Genomic DNA, 26,182 nt, shown 5'->3' with positions numbered 1-26,182 from the left:
TATCTTCAATGAGACTCACAACTGCAGACCAGTCACGGAACAATTGTCTGACTCTCAGTTTCCTCATCTATAAAATAAAGATAGATAAACTGGCCCTACCAATCCTCAAGGCCAGAAAAAGGATCCACCATGAAGATCACCCCCATGAAAGCAATTTAGAAAGCACACAGGGCTCTGGCTTCGATGGGCTATTGTTTTATTATTGACTAAATGAATCATCAGCAGTGGTTTTAATGAACATACAAAAATGGGGTCTCCAGTTTATAGTTCAAGCTTCACCTCAAAATAAGCCCATAGATCAGAGTCAGGGATAAACAGAGGCAAGACAGACTCTACAAACCTAGCCCTTCTCTCTCCTTAGACCTGAACATGGCATTTCTTTTAGGAAAGGATCCACGTCTGCTTCTAGTTTTCACTGGAGCTCACAAAAGGATGAACACTTATTGATTTTCCCTTATTGATTTCTATTTCAGGGACCAAAGGGCACAAAATAGGATAACATCTAAAAAATAGTGTGAGCTTCCTTAGAAAGCCCCCTCAAAATAAGAGATTACTGTACCATTCAAGCAAGATTTCTTTTTCCAAATCCCCCACCCCAAGGTTTGTCATTTCAAACTCTACCCCCATAACAACAATGATTACATCTGAGAAATATGTTGCATTTCATTCAGCAGGATCTTCAGCCTTCAGCAAACAAACATTCACTTTGCCAAGGACTGCTAAAGAGCCACTAATGGGGTGAAACCTGAAAACCCTTTGGAAAAGAATAATGAACTCCACTCTGTCTTCAGGGGGTAATTTAGTAGGTAGATTAGGCAACACTTGATTAAGGGTAAACCTCTCTTTTCCATAGAAATATATTGTGTTTGTACAGAAGGGCTATATGAAGTGGAGGATTAGGTCAGAAATCCACAGGAAAAAGCAGGAGACGTTTCTCAGAAGAAATATGCAAGTTACTGCACATTTGGAAAAACAAGTCATACTTTATTGGGAGGAAAGAAGAAAAACTCCACATATAACAGTTTTATTTACCTGATTGCACTTGGCTTCTTGGAACATTTCTAACAAACAGTTACTTCCCAAATACATTGTACCGGATGTCTTGTCACCCGTGACAGTCTATGAGTTACTACAAAGAGTAATGACTTTAACTCAAGGCTACCTGAAACTGATTGTCAAATAAGACTTTCTGAGACTGCCTACAGGGGCCTGCTACAACAAAAGTCGTTTTTTTGGCTCGTGGGGGATTATAGTGTGAAAGAAAAACAAATGTCAAAATAAATCCCCAAGGAAAGAAAGCACTCCTGTGTCGACCCTCAGTCCTATTCGTCAACATTCCTTGTCCTCTGCAGACTAGCAAATACTTGAGTATTTCTCTTCGTCTGAAACCATGAACAGAGTCTGAAAAAATTAGATGGGGGTCAGTTCACATTTCAACAATGTGATAGGATTTATCCATAACTTAATGGAACTTCCCAATCTCTACCCATCAAGGTAGAAAACTGTAAAACAAACAAATAAAACACTTCACAGTGTTTAAAACAAATCATGATGTTAAGTTCTAATGAAAATTTAAACAAATGTGGATTCTTTTTTAAACCTGGGTTAGGATGACCTTTCTCATCTTTTCCATATGTTGAAAATGATGGCTGAAATGGAGCCTCCCTAAATCACTCTACACCATGCCTACCAAACAGCCATGGAAAACTAGGAACTAAATAAACTCATTTTGACAATGATGAATCTCTTAACTCTGCTGGTCAGGTTTCTTCTAATGGCAGTACTTAGGTAAGTGTACCATAACACATGAACATAGATCACAGTTAAAGTAACAATTTTAAGCTCAGGGAATTGAAAAAGAAATGAATTTAACTTAGTGACTTGGAGAGATGAACATATAGATATGAAGTTTAAAAAATTGCTGCTTAAGATATACACATCCTACTGCAAAGAAACAACTTAGCAAACCTTGGGAACTCCATAATGAACTATATGTTTTGCTGAAAGCTATGCATTTTTGAGGTTTATGTTGTTTGTTACACTTCCTCTGTTAGCTGATTCCAACTCTAATTGGAGGAGGAAAGTAAAGGAAGTCCCCTTCGAAAAAAGATATTGGCTGTACAGGGTTGCACAAATTAAAAAATAAAATTGTCTTTGTAGCTTTTTTTTTTTTTTTTTTTAGAATTCTATTAAAAGGACAAGAATAAATGAGAACATTCATTTGCTTTTTAAAGTGATCACACTTGGGTTTAACCACGGGCAGAGAAGAAACTTTACGGTTCCCTGGGAACCTATAATTTGGAAACGGAAGCACACAAGAACAGACTTTAGTTTTCAGGCAATAAATTGAAGAGAATTCTGCAGACATATAACAGAAAAGGAGCATAAAACATTGGCTTGTGCATTTTTTAGAAAGTTTGTTTATTAACTCGATAAGCTACACATGGAAAAATGCAGCCAAAATCTACAAGGATATCCACTGGGGTTTCAAATTGGCATATTTACTCAGTGAGAAATAGGTAGAGCTTTAAAAAAAAAAAAAAGCATCCCATTCTGGAAATGACGATTTAGTGTGAATCTCCAGAAAGACACCTTGTTGAAAAACCTCCATGTGGGCTCTGATGGGACACACAGAAGCCCAAAGCCCCAAGGTCAGACATAAATATCATGCCCTATAATCTGTGTTCTGGGAAAAGCTCTGCAGAATTATACAAGAAAATCACGATCTTTCACATCCACCTTTCACACACAATTCAACATTAACTTGAAGAATGTTTTAATTTTCCTCCTTATTGCCCAAAATGTTTTTTTAATGCTTTATTGGGAATTTCCATTTACTGGTGTGTGTTCTATATCTGTATTACTCATCAGTGTAAAATAGTTGCAAAGAATTTGTTGGTTGATACTCCCAATGGTCACTGTCTTCTATGATTAAAAGCTCATTATCAGTCTCTCTGGGAGAAAACTCTAGTAACTGAAGTCCACATATGTCAGGTACTGTGCTAGGTTCTTTCACAAACCTCATTTTATTTAACCCACCCAGGGAGGTAAAGATTGCAATCCCCATTTACAGATGAAAAAAGTAAGGGTCAGAGAGATTCTCTGCCATACTCAAGGCCTTAAGCTAATAATAATAAGGGCCAGTATTTGAACACTGGCCAGTTCAACTCCATGGTTCTGCATCCTTCCCTTCCTGTTCTCCTTGTCAATGCTCCAAAAAATGATTTGAGAAGCTAAATCAAGAACATTCCCTATTCCTGTAGATTGTGGACGATTTCCTTTAAAAAACAATAATTCAAGTATCTTCAAACAAAATGAGGACTCAGGACAAATACTAAACTGCCACCTTTTTCCAATGAGTCAAGTTCGGCTAACTAGGGTGTATTCTTAGTCACTTCATTTACACTATGTAGACCCACAGGGATCAGAGTGCCAAGCCACACAGCAGAGGCCACAAGCCAGTGGGCAACTCATGTGCACGTGTACTTCACAGGATCCCAGAGTGTTTAAAAATTCAACTAACTTCCTAAAATCCACAGATTTCACATACAAATTCCCATTTTATGGATTATCTTGGACAATTGGAGGTCCCATCACCCTAGGCCCACCTTTACAGCAGTGTTTAACCAGAGCGTAGTAGCCACTACTCCCTTTGATGAGTAAGGGTTCTTGAGTTCCCTACAGCTCCCCACCACCCTCAAGTATATCCACACACTAAGGCCACCCACAGCTGAACTTTTTCATTATGCATATGCTATTTTTCTTATAATAGAGAAATACTTCTCCAGGGCTTGTGTCTTTTGATAGACTGAATGATTGGCCTCAATTCGTCACCTCTTCTCGTATCTACTCCCATACATTTTTGTCTTTGTGAGTAGAGTGTATTTTTCCAATCTGTGGCTTGGCTATGTGCTTTGCTTTGGGCCAATGCAAAGGGTGAAAATCACAATATCAGTTCAAGACTAGGCCTCATGAGGCCTAGCATGTTTTGCTTATTCTCTTGTGCCTCAGCAACTGTCACTAGAAGAGTTTTCCCTGGGTTGCTCACACCTCTTCGGCCTTAGAATGAACACGTGTAACAGAGCTGCCCCAGACACCACCATAGATGTGCAGTGAGTAGAAGAAGTGCCCAGTCAAACCCACCCTAGAGCAGCTGGGCCAGTTAGTCAACCTGCAAATTTGTAAGAATAAACTATTGGTACTATAAAGCCACTGGGTTTTGGGGTGATTTGTTGCACAGCACAGCATTATTATGGCAACTGCTAACTGACACATCTCTACCAAAAATAAACCATAAAAAATAGGCAGAAAGAACCAGACATCATTATTTTTCCTACACACAAGCCTGTTTCTTATGTTAAAAGCCTAGACCCTGAAAGCATTTGAGTTTGCAATTTCTGTCGGAAAACTATAAACTTATGAAATAAAGAAGACTGGATTTGTAAAATGTTTCATACTGTGCTATACATCTAGGTTTGACTGAGGTGACGCAGATTTTGTCTATGCCTTTTGTGTTCTGGTTTGAACAATAAAAAGCATAATCACTCTATCTTCATTCAACTTTGTTACCAACTTTCAAATCAACTAGTTGAATCTCTTGGTGCTCTTCTTTGAAGCCTGATCCACTAGCTATTATTGTTGTAGGCAATACCCTACATTATATTTTTCTGGATATAATACCTATTGGGTTAGTTGAAATCATGAAGCCAGTGTACCCAGTTGTTACCAAATGCTTGTGTAGAATAAATCAAAATTAATAGGTGCCAGTGCCACAACCACCAACCAGCCAGGCTAAATCCCGATTGACTGACACTTAAAGGCTTAACAGGCTAACTTGTAAACGGGAAATGGTCAAAACAACAGCAATATTAAAAAAAGTCAAGTGCCTCCAGAAAGTTTTGTTTTCAGAAGGCAGTAATTACTACATCTGAGCACATCTGCTTAACAATCCAGGGAAGTGGGAGGTTTACTCTCTATTAACCTTAACCAGAGACATTTTCATCAAAAGTAATCGTGATTACTTTTTACTGCATTTCAAATGCTATCCTTTATTTGGGGTGGTCAGGAATGCAACTAAGCAAGTCCAGACCATGCTATCTTTTATGAATAGGGCTATGAGGTAGTTATCGAGGCCCGTTATGAAAATATTGCTCTACAAAAGTTCATGGGCCAAAACAAGACATTAATTTCCATAACTAGATGTGTCCTTAGAAAAGAAGAAATTACTATATATAGAAAAGATAAAAACTTTGATGCTCATTGCATATCAGATTAGACCTGTAGAAATACCTCTGCATATAGTAGATAAATCATTTTTAATGTTTCATTTACCTTTTCCTTGTTATAACAACCATTAGTCATGAACGCTTATTTTGGGCATAGTCAATTCTAAATTATTTATATGCTTTGACTCTTTAACTCTAACAACTACTCTGAAGCAGATGCAATTATTATTCTTCTTTTACAGAATACACCATAGCAAGGTGAGCCCTAGTGTCCGGTCCTCTTTAAAGTTCTGGGCCCACCTGGCCGGGTGCGGTGGCTCACACCTATAATCCCAACACTTTGGGAGGCCAAGGTAGGCAGATCACGAGGTCAGGAGATTGAGACCATAACGGCTAACATGGTGAAACCCCGTCTCTACTAAAAATAGAAAAAAAATTAGCCGGGCCTGGTGGCGGGCGCCTGTAGTCCCAGCTACTTGGGAGTCTGAGGCAGAAGAATGGCGTGAACCCAGGAGGTGGAGCTTGCAGTGAGCCAAGATCATGCCACTGCTCTCCAGCCTGGGCGAAAGAGGGAGACTCCATCTCAAAAAAAAAAAAAAAGTTCTGGGCCCACCTACTATTGTCTCACTATTCAGTGAACACTCCAAATCAAGCATCAATGTAAAGGGCCTTCAGTGACACCAGAAGGCATGCCTAGGACACAGAGAAAAAAAAAACCACTAATATTGACTAACGAGTCCCCATGTGCCATGCCCTATGCAAGGTATTTCCTTGTATTTCCTACTCTGGAATAATTATTGATTTTTCTTTTGGCCAGTTAAAAAGATGAACTATGAGTACATATTGAAATTATCTAACTTCTCCTGTCTCCAAGGAGGAAACCTAATATACGACTGGAGAAAGACACTAATTAATAACCAAACTTTAACATGAACTCCAGCCAACTTGAACTGCTCTGTTTAAAGGCACCCTGGAATAAATAAAGAAACTTCAAAGCAAATGCCCTGTTTTAACTTGAATGTTTTATTGAGTACATGGGGAGCACTCCTTGGCCAAAAATAAGGGTGGTTAATGAGGAAAAATTGGTGTTTCCAGTGAGTTGGTTTGTTTCTAAGATAGAACTGTCCATTGAAAGATAACTATATTCACGGAGAAGACAGAATAATGATCTGTGCCTGAGCCTCGCAGTCTTGAACAAAACAAAACTGGTTTTGTAAACTGTCTGGGATCAGCTGAATGCATCCTCACCCAAATACCTTCTGTGATAATACACACACATTTGCCTTCTTCTATTACCAATATAATTTAAATATAAATTGAAAATGAAGACATTTCTATGTTTTAAGTTTCTTGCCAACTATATAAATGCAGCCCTTACCTTTTAAGGTGAGTTACAGGAACCAAAAGACTCTGCATTGTATTTCTAGGCTCTACCATAATTGGCTTTTCATGGCCACCATTCTGAAAATGATGACCCTCCCTGGGAAAGAACTACTAGGTTCCTTGTTAGTGCTAGACCCAGGCAAAGGGAAAGTCCACCATTTCTGTGAATATTTTCCAGCAGCAATGGTGACATTTCTGAGAGAGTCCATCTCTAGTTATTTAGGGATTAAGAAGAGAAGCCCGTGCTTACCTGCAAATGCTGTGAGTTGTCAGCCATGCTATCTTCTCGCCTGCGGACTTCTTCTAGTAGCTGAGCATTTTTCTTCTTTTCCAACTGTTGATTGTGCTTGAGGTTGGCCACCTTCTTATTCTGATCTTTCATATGCCTGAGAAAAGTCAGCACAGCTTGGTTAAATTCTACCACTGGAAGATCATATGTTATCACAAATAGACTCAGGAAGTACTAAGCATAGGCTATCTGGATATGGGCTTGGAAAAAAGATGATACTTCCAAATAATCCATTAATTCAACTACAAATATGTATTGAGCATCCACTTAATACCAGGTCCCAGGAAAGTACTGGGGCTGCAGTGGCAAATGGGGCAGGTATAATCTTCACCCTCATGGAGCTTAGAGGCCAGTGGGCAAGATGGACAAGTATCAAGGAAACACAACTTAGGTTTCTTACCCGTTGAAGGAAACAAACAGCATGCTGTGAGAGACAGTGATGTGCTTGTGTGGACAGGTGGTGGAGTGGAAGGAGATAACTTTAGATGCTGTGGCCAGGGAAAGCCTCCCTAGCAAAGTGAGACTGTGGGTGAGACTAGAAGGAACTAACCAAGAGAAACACCAGTGGCGGAGCTCTCAAGTAGAGAGAACAATGCATGTAATTCCCAATACAGGAAAGAAGAAACCGGAAGGCTGCAGTGAGGCTAATCCAGGGAAGGGTAGATGTGGGTGGGAGATGGGACTGCACAGGTAGGCAGGGCCCAGACACATAGGGCCTCTGGTCCATGATAGGGCATTTATTTTCTCCTAATTGGTTGCTGTTCTAATTATTATCATTATTATTCTTTTGGATCATGTTCCTATTCTGAGATCAAAATCCATTACTTTGATTTTAAAATAACAATTACAAGGCTCCAATCAAATACATTGTCACCACTTAGCTCAAACACAATAACAATTTGGCTTATCATAATGTTAACAAAGTTCTGGAGCTTGGAGTAAAAATTCTTAATGAATCTACAGGATGTCAAAGTGCAAAATCATAAAGTGATCAAGTGAGTAAAAGACTAAGTATAAAGAACGGGTTCAAGAAAACAACAACGGGAATTATAAGCTTAATGTGTACTATTGCACAAGCAGCGTTTAGCAAAACATTCCACAGATTTAGGCAACCATGTCCACAGCAGCTGTAATAAATCTAATCCAACACATGAGGAGGTAGGCGGGCAGTACGGCGGGTTTGGGAGTATTGACCACAAGAGGAGGGACGAGCAGCAGAATCATTTGGGGTCCTTTCGGATCCCTTTCACCCATACCACAGCATTGCCACGTCAACCACTGTTACTGAGCCCTGACTCAGTAAAAAACATACTGAGAATCACTGATCTTTTGAAAATGTAAACAAGGTAAGAACTAGATGATAAATAGCAAACGTGAAATTGAAGCAAGTAAAATCAAATGAAAACTGCTCTCCACAAGAAACTCTTATCTCTAGTCCCCATAAATTATGTACTCCCCTACTCTCTCCCATTCCAAGCAAACAAAGCACAAGAGCACTGTTTAGTTAGTAGAATAATATTATCTGGCACTAACAGTGTACTCCCTGCTAATAAATAGTCCGAGGGTGCAGTGGCTCATGCCTGTAGTCCCAGCTACTCGGGAGTCTGAGGCAGGAGGATCACTTGAGCCCAGGAGTTAGAGTCCAGCCTGTGCAACATAGCAAGGCCCCATCTCTAAATAACACACACACACACACACTATATATATATATATATGTATGTATATACACACACACACACATATACACACACACACATATTATATTCTGAACTATATATTCTGAATACTTTGGCTTCTTATGAATATTTACACTAACTGAAGCCATGATTTAAATATTATTGGTAGCACCTATTAGGAGGTTATAAAGTATGATAGAAAGACCATCTCCTTAGTCTTTGAGTTGCATAATTTTTGTCCAATATTTCTCCATTTTTACCTGATACAGCAATGTACACACATGAAGCCACCAAGTCAAACTTGCGTGCTAATCCACTTTGAGGAAACTGTCTTTTGGTTAGTATAAAGATGTTAAGAATGACTCTTGCTTTCTAATTGAATGAGGACACAGTATTTCCAAAGCCCATGTGAACCTAGGGCAGTCATATTTTCCAGTTCCTTAGGAAATAAGGCCAGAGCTCAGAAACAGGATGTAATGGAGAGGTTAGGATGATTCGTGTGATTGTTTAATTAGAGGGTATTTTTTAAAAGAAATAATTGTATTACTTTAGAGTATAGTGTTAAATAGAATCGACTGCTAAAAGTGCCTCTGCCCCAAGTATGGGTGACAAATACAGATTATTATTACAAACATCATTTGCATAGTGAAAGAACTCCCATAAAGTTCTTAGAGCAGTCTGAACACAGTGACCTTACTTTCAGGAATACTGCAACGATTTTTCAATCCCAAAGAAAAAAAGCAAATTCTAGACCCACATGTCCCTTAAAGCTTTCCTAAGAATGAGTGGCGGCCAGGCGCCTTGGCTCACGCCTATAATCCCAGCACTTTGGGAGGCCAAGGTGGGTGGATCACAAGGTCAGGAGATTGAAACCATCCTGTCTATCACAGTGAAACCCCTCTCTACTAAAAATACAAAAAAAAAAAAAAAAAATTAGCCACGTGTGGTGGCGGACACCTGTAGTCCCAGCTACTTGGGAGGCTGAGGCAGGAGAATGGCATGAATGTGGGAAGTGGAGGTTGCAGTGAGCCAAGATCACACCACTGACTGCACTCCAGCCTGGGTGACAGAGCAAGACTCTATAAAAAAAAAAAAAAAAAAAAAAAAAAAAATTAGTGGCTAAGAAAAATGGGGAACTGAAGTTTTGACATTATGCTGGAGGCCTATCTCCAGCCACTCCTTTCAACACTCCCTTATTTAAGACACCAGTGACTGAAAAAGGAAAGTCGGGTTTGGAATGGCATTGCTCAGGATTTGGGCCAATTAGAGAGATGCAGAGCAAGGTGATGAGAATGATCATCTTGTATTTGTACATGAAACTGTCAATAGATACATATAAAGTGTCCACACTCTCCTGAAGTAGTGCCACGGTTTTCAAAGACATTTCTAGCAGTTGAAGTCTTTCTTTCACTTAATGCTTACTTGAAAGTCAAAAGGGAAATGAAGGAATGCTCTCGCACAGGTAGGAAAGAAGCAAGAGGTGGGGTGGAACAGGTGAGCAGAGCCTCACTACCAGAGAACTCCTCTCTCAAGTGTTTCTCAGGGAAGCCCTAAGGCTACCTAAAACACAGGTTAAAATGGCAATTTATGAGGGAGGCAGGCAGAGGAGTCATGAAATTTAAAAATACTAGATCTCTTAGAGAAGAGAAAATGCCCTCACAGATGCTCAGTGAAAAAATGACCACAGTGATTTTTGCTAGCAACAACTTCAGCATTTGTAAGAATAAAATCTGTAAGTGACCTATCAGTCTCCACATCTTCCCCTACCTGCAGAAGTACATCCACACTGAATGAATCAAAGTGCTAAATTCAGTACAGCTTTCAAATATCTCCAAAATCTAGACGGGAAGGGCCCTGGTCATGGAGACTGCCATGCCTTCTTACTAACTTTGTCAAACACCCAACCACTTGGCAAGGCTCTGCCAGAGACTGACTTGCTCCATTATTTAAAAAAAAAACAAAAAAAACAAAAAAATGGTTTCTTTGGGGTGAATTTTTTCTCCAGAAAAAAACAGCATTAAGAATATATGCAAAATGCAAATTTTAAAAAGATAAAAACAATTATGGTAAAAGAAGTATTTGGAAAATATAGTGGTAAGGTTAATTTTCAATGTTTAATTTAAATTTACCAGTTTCATAAAGCAAGGGATGTCACTATTCAAAATTCAGTTGCCATCAAGGAATTTGCATTAAATTAAAAATTTCCAATAGGTTCAAGGTCAACAATGACTACCATATTAAGAAAGCATGTCAGAGAGAACAGAATCCTGCCATTTTCACTAGAATCATCTGTCAAATTCTAAGAATAAAGTGCTAACTTGGTAGTGAGAACGTATCAGACTCAGACCTCTGGAATTACATAGCTAGGAGTGCAGGACAGGAGATGCATATGTTTGTCCAAGGGCACGTGCATATTTGCAAAACAAGGAGAAAATCGAAACTTATTTTGAAATCTCAATAGAAACAAAAAGACGCCACTTTTTCACCCATCTGCTCTCAAAAACTTTTTAAAGATTGGTAATATTCATTGCTGGGAAGAATGCAGGAATCTAGCTCTCTCACATTGGTCAGGAGGAGTGTAATTAACAAAAGGATTTTTGGAAATCAATTTGGCAATTTCCACCAAAGCATACCTTCCTTTTGCCTAAGTAAACCCTTCTTCTAGGAAAACAACCTACAAAAGTGCTTGCACATGTGCACATATATATATAATATATATATATACAAACATTTCCATTACAACTGTAGAAGTAAAAATTTGAAAATTGTCTAATCATCCATCAGAAGGAAACTGAAAAAATTAAGTATATTCATAACATAAAATCAGGGTCGCTAAAAAGATTAAGGCAAAATGAAGTATGGACATAGAAAAGCCTTCAGGATATATTGTTACTCAGAAAAGAAAGCAGGTAGCAGAAATAGAAATAATACATGTAGTCTGATCTTATTTATGTTAAAATAGGAATGCCTATTTGGATGTATATAGACACACATGCATATAAATGGAAACTCCTGGAAACTCCACACCAGTCTATAAAAACAGTGGTCATGACTGAAGAAGAGAATGGGTTTGGGAGGAAATGGGATCTTCAATTTATACTGTATGGGTGTGTGTGTGTGTGTGTGTAAATGGGGTATAAATACATACATGAAGATGCACAAATATTAAGTGTACACGTCAAAGGTTTTTGACCAATCAAAATACAGAGCATTGCCATCACCCTGCCTCATGGCCCTTCCCTCTTCCCAGAAGTGATCACTATTCTAATCTTTATTTATACGGATTTCTTTTGTTTGCTCTTAAACTTTATATATATGGAATCATATGGTACATAATCTTTTATATCCGACTTCTTTTGCTTAGCATAAAGGTTTGAGATTTATTATTCATATTGTTGTTTGTATTATAGTTCATTGCTTATTGCTGAGTACTATTCCATTGTATGAATACACTATAGTTTGATTAGCTATTTCCTTGTTAATGGATATTTGGGCTGTTTAATTTTCTTTTACTGTTAAGAATAAAGTTGCAATGAATATTCTTATACCAGTCTTTTTGTGGATATATGCATTCATTCCTGTTGGACAAATAAGTAGATGTATGTTTAACTGCAAGTGTAAAATGGTGCAATCCCATGAAAGACTATTTCTCAGCCATATGAATCTTCTAGGGACAGCAGTGGCTAATAGCATAAATCTTGGAAGAAGACTGCCTGGAATCCCATCAGCAGTCTGCCATTTCTAGCTGTGTGGCCATGGGCAAGCTTCTTAATCTTTGTGCCTCAGGTTCCTCACATATAAAAATGAAAACAATAACTGTATCTAACTCATAGGGTGATTGTGAGGGGTTGATGAGTTAGTACTGGTAAAATGCTTAGAACGGACTGCATCATGTTCACTCTGTTTCACTCTTAGCTTACAGTAAGAAGAATGTAATCATGTCTTGTGCAATATTGTGCACACATATTTAGTGCCTTGTTACCCATTTCAGAACAGCAAGTATTCCAAATACCTCAAACAATGGACTTTGGAATGCATTATTGAATGCTTTATGTCACACATTTAGCTCCCACTTACACTTTCCTTAATAATGAGATGAGTTACATTTCTAGCAGGTTATCCTAATGGAAGCATTGCAGGAAGCTCATGACAGCCATAGGTAAGTAAGCTGGGCTCCTGAAGTGACTGCTCAAGTAGGTGGGCCACACACACACAATGGAAGCTGACAATGCACATTGCAAGCAGAATTTCTGATAATAGAAGTTTTTACTTGTAACCACTGAGATAATTCCATTTTTTTTTGATGCCTGTAAATACCATTCAGTACTCCAGCAAAGTTATACATTTTAGAAAGCTTTCATAAATATTCTAAGGATTTTTTTTTACAGCAAGCACAAATGTGCTAAATGTCATGAGCATGATATCCTTTCCCGGAAGAGAAAGGATCTGGCCTGCTGTGGCAACTTGAACATAACTCTCCTCCCAGCAAAGAGCCAAAAGCTAGAGCAAGGTCTGAAGACTTAGCTCCAGGATAAGCCAGAGCTCGTGGACTTTTGCACCTTGTGGCAGCCTCTCAGGAACAGCCCAGCTTTTTGGCTACTAGTTTTGATCATGGTCAACTGCATAAGTCCTTGTCAAAGCCATGCAGCAGGATGCCCAAGCCCACATCCCCACATTTGCTGTCTTGGCTTCCCTCCTTGCTTTATTCTTCCTCCTCTCCCTACTGATGCTCCTTGCTCCCCGGAGGTGAGTACCATCATGCATTGTGTCTTCCACCTCCTCTGTGGTGCTTGGGGCTACACAAGGCCCCAGAGACAAAGCCATCCTCAGTTAAATCTGACAATGCCAACACACTTAAAAAAAGACATCTGTCATTTACCAGACCAGCAGGACACACCCAGAACCTGATAACATAGCATAAGATAGCTAAAAGAAAGGTGTCAGAGGCAGTGTTCAGATTTGAAAACTTGAGAAGTAGAACTTCTTGCAGGCAAAGACAATTTTGGTCTCCATCTTGTAGCATCAGGCCCCACTAGCAAAACCCTCCTTGGGGAAGATGTTCCTATTCCTTGCTAAGCCTGAAAAAAATAATTGAATCATATGTGACCAAGGGGGCCGAGAAGCAGTGCAGTAAATGCCCAAGATCAAGGACTTTGTTGCCAGGTCAGCCGCATTCTTATTGCAGCGGCATCCCTTACCAAGTCTGTAACCCTGGTCAAGTTATCTCATTAGGGGATGGGGACATTAAATGATTTAATAAACCTAAGGCTCTTAAAATAGTTCCTGGCACACAGTGAGTGCTTTATAAATAACAGTGTCACAGGATCCTTAGGGTGTTGCTCCACCAGCTGGAAACCTCTGTGGCCAGCAGCACCCCTGCTTGGGTTTTGCTTGAGCCCACAAGCAAAGTGGGTTTGTTCCACCCACTCGACCCAGCAGGCTGCGCTCAGCTCACACTACCATCTCAGATCTCATGCCTGCCAAGGGCAAGCCAGACATGGAGTGATGAGGGGTGTGTGAGCAAGCATGGAGTCTGGCTACTGCACACAGCCAGGTGCACCAGCTGTGGCAGGGGGCGCAGCTCCAGGCGCCTGCTCCGTGTAAGGCTGCAGCTGGACCAGGTGTACCACAAGCGACTTCCCTTGCAGGCACCAGGGTACGTGGTGGTACCCAGAAGCTTGGAGACACCAGGAACCGCAGAGCCTCAGAGAGGGTGCCACAGCCCTGGCTCTGAGAGACCCTAGGTCTGGCCTTTCCAAAGAGCGGCAGCTCTTCTCTCCTCACCACCCACGATATGGTGAGTTGGGGGTGTGTTTCAGCCCTGTTTCTGTTACAGCTTTTTCTGTCCCACCATTCAGTGGGTCCTAAGTTCTTGTCCCACTTCCAGGAAGAATGAAGAACATGGACAACTGGAGGGTGAACAAGGTGGAGAGGAGCTTCACTGAGTGACAGAACAGCTCCCAGGAGACCTGAAATGGGTAGCTCCTTTCTGCAAGCAGGTCATCCCAATGAGTGTTCAGCTCTCAGCAAAGAGGAAACTCACGGTGGGTACCTCCTATCCACAGGCAGGTTGTCCTGAAAAGTTGAGGAGACCCGAAGCAGGTAGCTCCTTCCTGCAGCTGGTAGTCCCAACATCTGTGTGAGTCTGAACGAGTCCAGGGTTTGTATGGGCTCAGAAGGAAGAAAGTGCATGCTGATTGTTCCACGGGTGGCCATGGGCAGGCCCAGAAAAGGCATCAAAAGTTCTCACTCTGGGCTTCAGACTCCACCCAGAACAGGCAGCCCAGTCCCCAGGCTTCAGTCTGTCCCTGGCTTGAAGGTGGGGCTTCACCAGGGATCTGTCCCTTTCTGCCCAGAAACCTGTCTGCCTCCCGCTGCCATCAACATGCCATCCACAGTGCCCAGGATATTCATGTGGAGGGGTGCCTGCAGGCCCATGCCAAGCCGTCCTCAGCACCCCTGGCCTCCCACCTGTGCTCGTCGGTACCCAAAGTCCAGAGGGGGCCGAAGTAACAGAAAACTGGAGTGTCAGTGCTGCCCTGAGCATGCGCACACCTGGCCAGGTTGCAGCAGCGCCCAGACTTGGCCACAACTTTGCTCCACACAGAAGCAGGCACCAGGAGTGGGAAGAGGACAGGGAGCAGAAACAGGCACTAATGAGCCTGTGGGCACTGAGGGCTTCCTGGCCCCTGAGAGTGCAGGGATGCATGGATCCAGAGCCACAGCTGGGCAGCTGTAGCTGTGCCCAGGAGCGTGGGGCTCCTGCTCTGCCAACTCAGTAGGGGGCAGGGCTCCAGCCTGTTCTTGGATCCCGCTGGACCCACAGAGCATGCAACCCCAGCTGTGCCTCCCCACTGCAGCCACTATCTTTACAGCAGCCACTCCAGACGGGCCACTGCAGCCATCAAGAGCCTGATCCCCTTGCCCCAACCCTCTTCTAGAGAACTTATCTACTCCCCCACTACACTTACCATTTACTTTCCCACCCAAGCCAAGAAAACCTTGGGAGCAATCTTAGCAGGTGACACAGCAGAAGGTCACAATTAGCAAAAGAAGGGTTTATTTTCCTTCACTCTGGTGGAGGTTCTGAAGGGCTGATTCCTTCAAACATTCTCCTGTATTCTGGCCCTGAAACCTCCCCCAAATATGGATGCAACACCACCTGAAATGTAAATGGAACCCAGCGCCTGAAAGCCAATGCTAAGAAATGATAGAGCCTATTCAGGAAGGCCCCAGAGATGGAGGGCAGAGAGACCCTGGGTGACTGCAGATGCCCTCCTACCCCTCCTGATGGACTTGGTAGGATTGGCATGAGCCCATAGGAAACTCCAAGGGGAAAGTAAAGGCAACTTTCTCACCCTCTGCAGAACTCAGTGTTGAACCCACAGGCATCTAATAATATGATGCTCTTCCTTTCGAGCAGACCACACACAGATGTCAGGGCCACATGATTAACTAACGAGCCTGGCTCTGATTTACTATTTACCAAATAAATTTCTTATCACTTGGCCTCCCATCTAGGTCTGGTGAGCCAGAGAGCACAGGGTGGTCATGTAGGTCTGAGGATAGTGGCCCTGGAATGGTTATTTTTCACATTGTTAAGCATTAAATATGTTCTCACAGTCTGCATCCCTCTCACTGTAGACTGGACTGTATGCTCAGGATTCCTGGCCCACATGGTCAAAGCTGGTGGCAGATGCACTTTCAGGAGAGTCCAAAGCAGGGTTCCTCTGCCATCTGTGCCCGCATGAAAATATCCCCTGCTTCAGTATGTTGTGGCTCCACACATCCACCTGGTGCCTCAAAGCTCCACCCAGAGCCAATAGCACAGGAGTGCAAACAGGGAAACATTGCCCCTGCTTCCATGAGAGCTGAAGCCACCATCACATTTTGCCTGGACCACAGGTCTCTTCTCTCCTCCCTGGTCTCCCTGCTTCCACTCTTGCTTCTCTTTTCATCCATTCTCCATCCAACAGCAAGACTGGGTGTTTCAAAGTAAGTCAGATCATGCACTTGTTGGCATACAATCTTCCAATGGCTTCCCTTTCCCAAAGAATAAAATTGCACACCTGTGAACTTTGCTGATCAGTCTCAATCCACACCATTCTCACCGTTAGCCCCAGAATCAGGAATTCAGTTTCCTTTCAGTTGCAATAACACAGCAGCTCCTTCCCACCGGGAAGTATAGGCACAGGCTATTCTCCCTGTCTGGGATTCCTCTCCACAGCCACCACTCCTCCCACAACTGACTTTTACCCTTTAAGTCTCAGCTGAAGTAATGCCTCCTCAGAAGGCCCTTTTCTGGGCATCAATTGCAAGGACGCCACTCCTATCACTGAGAATCTCTGACAGCCTGACAGCACCCCATGCACTGGTTTCACAGCATTCAGCCAATTTGTAATCATATATTTATTTGCATTTTGAATTCCTTATGGACTATTCCACCACCAGACAAGCAGGAGTCCATCTCCAGGACATTCACTAGAGTGAAGGAATGAGTCCTACCCATGTCCTCTCTGGCCCAAGCTACCGCCATCTCCAAGTTGGATGAGGATGCTGGCTCCAGTTGTCCACCCAATCCACTCTCTGCTGGGCAGCAGAAAGTATACAAAGGGATTATATCTTCCTCCTTTGAAAAACTTTTCACTGGTTCTCCACTGCCTGTAAAAACATCCATGTGTTGGCCGGGCATGGTGGCTAACGCCTGTAATCCTAGCACTTTGGGAGGCCAATGAGGGTGGGGGCGTGGATCACCTGAGGCCAGGAGTTCGAGACCAGCTGGCCAACATGGCGAAACCCTGTCTCTATTCAATATACAAAAATTAGCCAGGTGGGGTAGCAGGTACCTATAATCCCAGCTACTCGGGAGGCTGAGGCAGGAGAATCACTTGAACCTGGGGGGCAGAGGTTGCAGTGAGCCAAGATCACGCTACTTCACTCTAGTCTGAGTGAAAGAACAAAACTTTGTCTCAAAAAAAAAAAAAAAAAAAAAATCCATGTGTCTTCACACTGACTTCTACCAGATTTAACTCCTACTGTGCGAGTCTTATCTCACCCTACTCCCCCAAGCTACACTGGCCTTCCATTTGCACCCTGACATGCCAAGTCCTACTGTCCTCCATGGCTCTGAACAAGTAGTTTCCTCTTCTAGAAACTGTTTACCTCACCCCCACCCCGCCCCTTCCTTCATCACTGATAACTCATACTTATTTTTTCACCCCAGTATAAACGTGATGTTCTCTGGAAGCTGTCCTGGCCTATCAAGAAACTTAGGTCCTCCTGTTACTAACTCCCAAATCACATCATGCCTGCCTTGCCATGAACTCATCACACTTCTGCCCCTTTCCTGTCTTCCTTGTTCTGCTATAGGCACCCTCTGTACAGTGATTACACCTATCTTCTTGTCTTCTCTACACAGGGCCTAGCACAATGCCTAGTCCATCGTCATCCACAGATTTCTGTTGGTGACAATTTAATTTAATATTATTTATTTCTGGAACTGACCCTCACTTTGGTCAACGGATGAAACAAGTCCCCCTATTTTGCCACATGCTTTATGTGAATTCTTAAAATTATTTAGGAATGTGTATCTAGGGATTTGCATAAATTAATTTTGCTCTCTTACATCTGTTTTCAGAATGGCATTTTCTATTAAAAAAGTTCAATTCCATAAAACGATTGTCAGTTCCTTATCAATGAAATGATACCCAGTCAAAAAAAAAAAAAAAAAGGCACAAAAAACCTGGACTGATTCTTCACATTGACTTCTACCAGGTCTAACTCCTACCATCCAAGTCTTATCTTATCCTCCTCCCCCAAGCCACACTGGCCTTCCATTTGCACTCTGACATGCCAAGTCCTACTGTCCTCAGGGTGGTAGGTGATGATGAATACTGAGTATTATTAGCTGGTGGTAACAATGACAACCTAGAGTTCTCATCTTTAGAAAGATAATTTTCAAAATTAAACTGGAAATCTAAGAGGCTGAGGTCAAAAAAGAAAAAAGAAGCCTGAGTAACTCGTTCTGAATTTAATTTGTATTCAACAGATGATTTTTAAAATCTACATAGTTCACAGCAGACTGATGGTTTATTCTCATTTATGCCACTGAGAAAGCCTTTCCAAAGTCTGGAATAGTGGTCAGCAATCTTTTTCTGTAAGTGGCCAGACAGTAAATATCTTAGACTTCACAGGTCACATGGCCTCTGTCAAAACTACTCAACTTTGCCTCTACTTTCTCATGTAGTGCAAAAATAGCCACAGAAAATATATACACTAATATATACACTAACCATATATACACTAATATATACACTGTGTTGCAATAAAACTTTATTTGCAAGAACAAGTAGCAGGGTCAGATTTGGCCTGTTGGCCAGAATTTGCTGAACACTGATCTAGAACATGAGACAATAATCATCATAGCAGCAAGTGCTCATATTACTTACTCCATGACATCACATGATGTGCTCTAGCCATTTTACATATATTAACTTACTTAATTCTTGCAAAGGCCTTTCTAGGGAGGTCCTATGTGTTTGCTCCTTTTACAGATGAGGGAATTGTTGAAAGTTACAGAGCTAGTGAATATCAGAGCCAGGATTCTCAATCATTCTGACTTCAGAGACTATCTCCAACTCTTAACCTGTGTGCTATGCCAACTAACTTTGCAGAATGTTGCAGAGTTCCTTCCTACCACTGTCCCAGTTTCCCTTCCCCAAAGCAACCCTACAAAGCTCTATGGAGCACAAATGGGAACTCTCAGGATACTGTGTCTGTTCTATAGTTCAGCCACTTCAAGACACACCACTCCAAACTTCATAGGATGCCCCTGGCCAGTAGCTTGGTTGACTATTAGAGAACAAGATACAGATGAAGTCATAATTTGGGAACATTAGCTTTCCACCAGAAGGGCTTCAGGATAGAAGGTGAGAGCTCAGCAACTTAAATGCCATGGGGCAGCAAGTTATTGAAATGAGGACTCAGCTATGAAGCAGAACACAAAAGCAACAAGGGAACCCTGCAATTTCCCTGTTAATTTCCATTCTCTGAACCCATTAATCTCAAGGTGATCACCTTTTGAAAAAATTACAAGGTTTTATGGATGGATATAGCCCCACAAGCAGAAATTTGTATTGTATTTCACATTCTGGAACCTAAGTGTATCATGAGTTTGATTCTTCTTCCTGTACAAACAGATTAAATCTGAGACAAAGAGTTTGGAGATAACAAAATAAGCGAAGATAAAAACAGAAGCTCAACAAAACATTCCCTTTCTGTAAGAGAAGGACAAAAGGGCAAGGACAATACAGATATCAGGTAACGGATCTGAGGACAGAGCTTCAGGACCAAAGGGGCAAACCCAAGACAGGGCAAGACATAAAATGAAAACTCCTGCCCTCTTCCCACCTCATATCTCCTCTTTGCACATCATTTACCTCTTTTCAAATTAAAAAATGGAATCTAAACACTTTAAAAACAAAACATTCATTTAATTGCCACAATTCCATGGAGTACCGTATCATTCTAAAAGCCTACGACTCCACTGTTAGACACAGGCACATTAGGGCCAATTTGGTAGGGTGTCAGCTGTATTTACAGTTTGGAGCAATATAAAAACATATGGAAACTGTGAAAATTGACCCCCTGGGGGCTAACGCTGGAGGAAACCAACATTCCACAGTCTGGCCAGAGGTTGAGGGCGATTTGCCCAGACAATATACAGCCAAGGCAGCCTATGAGCACAAGGGGCACTTCGTGTATGCAAGACCTATTTTTATTGCATCCAATCTGAAGTTGGGCTGCAGTGGTCCAGACATAAAATAAAATGGAGGTATAAGAAGATAAAATCTTATATGATGATTTTCCAAATTAGAGTATGGAAGTAATGTGTTGGAGTTTATATTATTTGCTATCAGAAACTCATTTTACAACATTGTTAAATAATAAAAGCACCCCCCATTTTCAAATGTTGAATTATGTATCAGATCCTGTGCTAAACACTGTAAAACTAAAATCTCAGTTAAATGAAACAACATCCTTACATGGAGGGCACTTTATCCCCATTTTACAGATGAAGAAGCAGAGGCTTAGAGAGGTTATATAATATGCCCAATATCATATAGTTAAAAAGTTAGGGATGCAGAATTTGAACCATTGTTTTGATGATGTCAAAGATTATAGCATCTATTATGCTAAACAAAAATAATAAAATATTGTACATTACTGAGGCCTTTGCCACAAAAGAGAATGGAACATACTAACTAGGCCTAGACATTCCCCTTTGAAAGTTACAATCTCTTTTTTTTTCTATGAGGTAGGCAAAGCACCAGCTGTAATAAAGCAAGTTATATACTCTTTAGGATCTGGTCCATCTGAGGTGTGGCTTATTGGACCAACCCAAAAATAATTTAGACCAGCACTGAATTAGATTTCTATTGGTGCATAACAAATTCCTACAAACTTAGCAGCCTAAAACAACATTTATTTATTATCTCACAGCTTCTGTGGGTCAGAAGTCCAGGCACAGCTTAGCTGGTTCCTCTGTTTATGGTCTTACCAGGCTGAAATCAGGGTGTCAGCCAGACTGCAGTTCTCATCTGCAGGCTTAACTGGGGAATAATGTGCTTCCGAACTCATTCAGGTTGTTGGCAGGATTCCTTTCCTTGCAGCTCTGTGCCTGAGGTTCCCAGCTTTTAACTGGCTATTAGCTAGAAACTGGAGGCTTCTCTCAGGTCTGAAAGGCCACCCAAAGTTCCTTGCCATGTGGCCTTCTACCTAAGCAGTTCAAAACATGCCTGTTTGATTCTTTGAGGCTAGCAGGAGAATCTCTCTCCAGTCTGCTGAGAGGAAGTCTCATATAACATAACATAATCATGGCAGTGGTACTCCATCACCTTTGTCATAGGATATACCCTATTCACGGGAATGACATCCATCACCTTTGCCATATTCTATCAGCTAGATGCAAGTCACAAGACCCGCCCACACTCAAGTGGAGGAAATCATACAAGGATGTGAAAACCAGGGGGTGGAGATCATGGGACCATGTCAGAATCCTGTCTCTCACATGCAATATCCAATAGACCTTTCTGCAATTATGGAAATCTTCTACTTCTACGCTATCCAGTAGACTAGCCATGAGCCACATGTGGCTACTGGACACTTAAAATGCAGCCCATGCAACTATAAAAGTGATTTTTAAATATTATTTAATTTTAACTAATTTATATTTAAGTAGTCTCATGTGGCTAATGGCTACCCTATTGGACAGCACAGATTTGAACATTAACCAATGTCCATATTATATGTTAGTTATTTTTTAAAACTTCTTAAACCTTTGTTTTATTTTTGTGTTTATGTTCTTCCTTCTAAATGTTTCATAATCTTTTTACTGACCATTTCAAACAGTTCTTAGGGACTATTCACATTAGTATCTACCTAACAGACTTCATTTTTCCATTGTCCCAAACTTCTTCCAAACTATTTTCATTAATGCAACTTAAGGCATCTGGAAGGCTTAACTTATGGTCAACGAGGGGTTATGGTAATTTATGCATCCTTACACTTTCCCAAGTATTTATCCCCATGACAACACACTACAAAAATAAATGGCTGATCTTTCCACTCTTCTTCTCGTAACTCAAACCTTTTCTCTTAGTCTGATGTGAATGAGTAAAACAGAATCGGTGGTGGGTGGTAGATGAAGCAAAAATCAATGAAGGATAACAAAGTGGCAGAATTATCGGCAAAGAGGGCGTAAACCACTTCCCTATGATTAAATGAGAAGACAGAACAAACCACTTCCCCACACAATTGCCTCAACACAACCACTTCCACAATCCACTGCTAAAATGCCACCTGTTTCAGTTTCACTTGATGACATATTTTTCCTAACCCAGTGGTTTCCAAATAGCATTCCACCAGTACTAGCTCTAGGGCATGTTAATAACTTTACCAAAAATAAAAACAAAACCAAAAAACAAGGGGCTAGGGTCAAATAAGTCTTGAGAGCCCATGTGCAGATTCCTGACCCCTGGAACATAGGCCTTCCCTCTTCTTGACCAAGCCTATTTCCTCAATGGACATAATCCTCCATACTACAGTCATTATAGGATCTTTACCTAGTGGGATTCACGAAAATCCTGGGAACCCACAGTTTTTCATGCCCTTTCTAGTTTCCACCTGGATAGCAATGTTTCTAGAGCTCCCAGGGGCAGGGTGGCCAAACATTTAGGAATGTTACTCCATCTAAAATCCACAGAGCAGCCACTAGGATCTCCAATTCAGGTGCATAAGCACGTATGCCATAGAATGTAGCATTTGATCAGCATCTCTTTGGACTAGGCAATGCTCAGGTTGTATACACACTTCATTTAATCCTCATGACAATCTTATGACATAGATATTGCATAGACCAGAAAAATGAGGAAGAGCAGGAAAGCAACATGCTTACAGGGCTCATCCAGCTAGAGGGAGACAGTGCTTGGGCTCCACATCAATCTGTTAGACTCCAAAATTTATGTCATTTTCCTAACTGAATACCTCTGATTTACCACACTTGCTAATTCCCTTTTATCAGCGTTAACCAGGATAATCCTACTACTAAAAAGAAAAAACTCATTGTGCAGCTGTAAGACTGTTTATTGAAAGCTACATGACTCCTACCCACCATGGACTGTTCCAAGTGCTTTCTCTCCTTCTCACCACAGAAAACTCAGTAAATACCCATTTTTTTCACATCAGAGGATAAACACACACACACAATCACACACATACATATATATTTATATTTATTTCACACACACATATCCCTAAACAGTGCTTGTGAGGGCATCTCTCTTTTACACGTAGGCTTTGTCTTCTGTATAACATAGACATTGCAAAGACTAAAAACTATCTGATACTCCTTGAAAACAGACAGGAGTAAGCTTACTCTAATATTCTTCATACAGCATCTACGGAAACTGTTTATCAGTGAATAGCTGAGGTTTGAGAAATAACTAAAGTTTTTGAAAAGTCCTATGGGATAATGTATGGATAACTATTAAACATAGCTGTAGCATAATTTAGAAATGAGAAATAATTTAAAGTCATATTGTATAGACAGATTTCTCTACACTAGTAGGTAATAAGTCAAATTTTTTAAGAAAAACACCAATACTAAATAGATGAATATGAAAAATATTTCATTAAGATTCAAGCTAAAGCAGAAAAAAAGGAATTGATTTTCAAAAAGTAGGTGTTTTGTTGATAATAGGGTCTCAACCTCATATTTCTCAGCCCATGCAGTGATTCTGATTACTATTAGGCCCTATTTCTGGTATAATTCCTAAATTATTTCTTGTTGTACCTTATAAAATCAGAATTCTTCCTTCAAAGAAGAAATTTACAAGAAAAACTTGCCCCTTTCCCAACTGAAGAAACTGAAAACCCCTACAAAATCAACATCTTCAAAGCCCAACCCATGAAGAAAGCAACATTTTATCTGCTATGGTTTAAATGTGTCCCCCAAAGTTCATGAGTTGGAAACTTGATCCCCTATGCAGCAATGCTGAAAGGTGGGGGCCAAATGGGAGGTGTTTGGGTCATGGGGGCACCGTCCTTATGAATGGATTAATGCTGTTGTCCTGGGAGTGGGTTCCTTATGAAAGGACAAGTTCAGCCCTCTCTCACTGTCTCTGTTGTACTCTCTTGCCCTGTCTTGCCTTTCTGCCTTTCACCATGGGCTGAAGCAGCAAGAAGGCCCTCACCAGATGCCAGCTTCCTGATCTTAGACTTTCCATCCTATAGAACTGTGAGAAGTAAACTTCCGTTCAGTATAAATTACCCAGTCTGTGGCATATATAGCACCACAAAACAGACAGTATTCAAAAATAGAGTGTCAAATTCTTAATAACTTTTTGTTTCATAGTGAACTCAAATCTGCTTTCCTTATAATTATTTGATTTTCTATTTTTTTCTCTTCTAACATAGCATTTTAATATGGATTTTCTAGAAAATCAGCATATTGGTTTACATTCCAAATGCAGAAGTCATTGAAGTCAAATGACAAGGAACAGTAGTTTCCCTGGCTGTTGGTGTTTATTTTCTATGTTGCTGCTAGAAGGAAACTAATTAAAAGAAAACTCCCGGCAACACCTGAAAACATGATGATTCAGAAAAAGAATCATAGTTTTCTCACCGAGCAAATTGTTGGGAGTAGAATATTTATGATATAGATTTAGAAATCTCTATGAACTGAAGGCATTTCCTAGGCAATTAATCAAGGGGAACTTTTACATAAAAACACATCTCGATTGAGCTATTTGCGTAAGAGCCCACAGGCTGCAATGACTAATTATAAGTCTCAGACCTGTGCAGTTTGCTGAAATGCTTTTCTTCAGGCCATTAAAAACACCATGACAACATACAAATTCAGCAAGAATAAACTAACAATGGGAAGTTACAATTACAGAAAGGAATTATTCAAAGTATGTGACCTTTGCACAAAAATGATACACATTTATTTGATACTACGGACTCTCCTCTATTTCCCGCCTTTGATAGGTCTGTGTAATTCTCACTAACAATAATGAGAGATATGTGCTAAAAATGAATAGCTGCTAACTCCAGCCATCTGTGCATTCCTGGTACAAATAAAATTGAATGTCATCACTACCCTATTGGATTTCTCAGTAATGCTCTTTGCTGATAAGAACTTTAAACAAATACCAGTGGCTTTTTTTCATTTTCTAACTCATAAAAAACATGCCCATTCCCCTTGCTACATAAAGGGGTCTATTCTACTCTGAATCCAGGCAGCCACTGAGAGGTGAGGGTGAGATAAATCCTTGCTTATCAAGATAACTGTTTCCCCACTCAGTATAAATGGAGACAAAGTATACCCAGACTCGAATGATTAAAATGGCCAAATTCTTAGCAGGTTAACTCATTACTTTTCATCCTTCTCTTGCCAGCCCTGAAAGCTAAGTAGCTGTCTTAACAGCCTGCAGCAATCACTTCCAAACAACTCTCCTGCCCTACAGGAGAAATGTAAAGGTAAAATGGACTTAATTCATTTTTCCTTTATGAATTACTGGCTGTCAAAAATTGAGAAAGGTCCCAAGCTTTAATGGATACTTTTGGAAAGAGAGATCATGTGCTATAGAATCCAAGATGGTATGCTGGAGAGCCAGAAAAGCTGGAAAACTGGAAAGTTGCTGGTCAGGAATTTTATACACACACACACACACACACACACACACACACAAACACACACTCACCATTGTGTATACACACGAAGAGAGAAGCCAGTATGACCATCTCCAGTCCCAGCTAAGTGTCTCTGTAGTGACAACTGAGGAACACATAGCATCACCGGGCCACACGGTTCTACCTTCATTTCCCTAAGCAGCCAGTTGACCAGCAGTAAGCCAACCTTTGCAAGGCACCTCCATATACCCTTCTGAGGGCTGAGTGTTAAGTCCTGCTTCCAAAAACCCTAGGATCTAATAATCAGGTGAATCGCTTCTTCCTCTAGAGCCACACAGAAGGCTGTGTGGGATCTTCTCTTAGGTTTGATCATTAGATCTCGTTTTATATGACATACGATGACAGAACTGCTAAGA

General features: G+C 41.0%; 1 protein-coding gene across 2 annotated transcripts in view; it reads right to left on the bottom strand.

The window, feature by feature from the left end:
* Positions 1 to 26,182, bottom strand: part of ERC2 (ELKS/RAB6-interacting/CAST family member 2) — a 987,567-nt gene that overhangs the window by 450,522 nt on the left and 510,863 nt on the right. For both annotated transcript variants that reach the window (XM_011947267.1, XM_011947268.1), the window contains one exon: positions 6,859 to 6,994. In XM_011947267.1, coding sequence (XP_011802657.1) covers positions 6,859 to 6,994 — 136 coding nt within the window. The remainder of the gene's footprint in view (positions 1 to 6,858; positions 6,995 to 26,182) is intronic.

The sequence above is a fragment of the Colobus angolensis genome, unplaced genomic scaffold (genome assembly GCF_000951035.1).
Source record: "Colobus angolensis palliatus isolate OR3802 unplaced genomic scaffold, Cang.pa_1.0 Scaffold26, whole genome shotgun sequence".
NCBI classification, from domain to species: Eukaryota; Metazoa; Chordata; class Mammalia; order Primates; family Cercopithecidae; genus Colobus; species Colobus angolensis.
The sequence above is the reverse complement of the archived record's forward strand: the minus strand, read 5'-3'. Positions and strand labels throughout refer to the sequence as shown.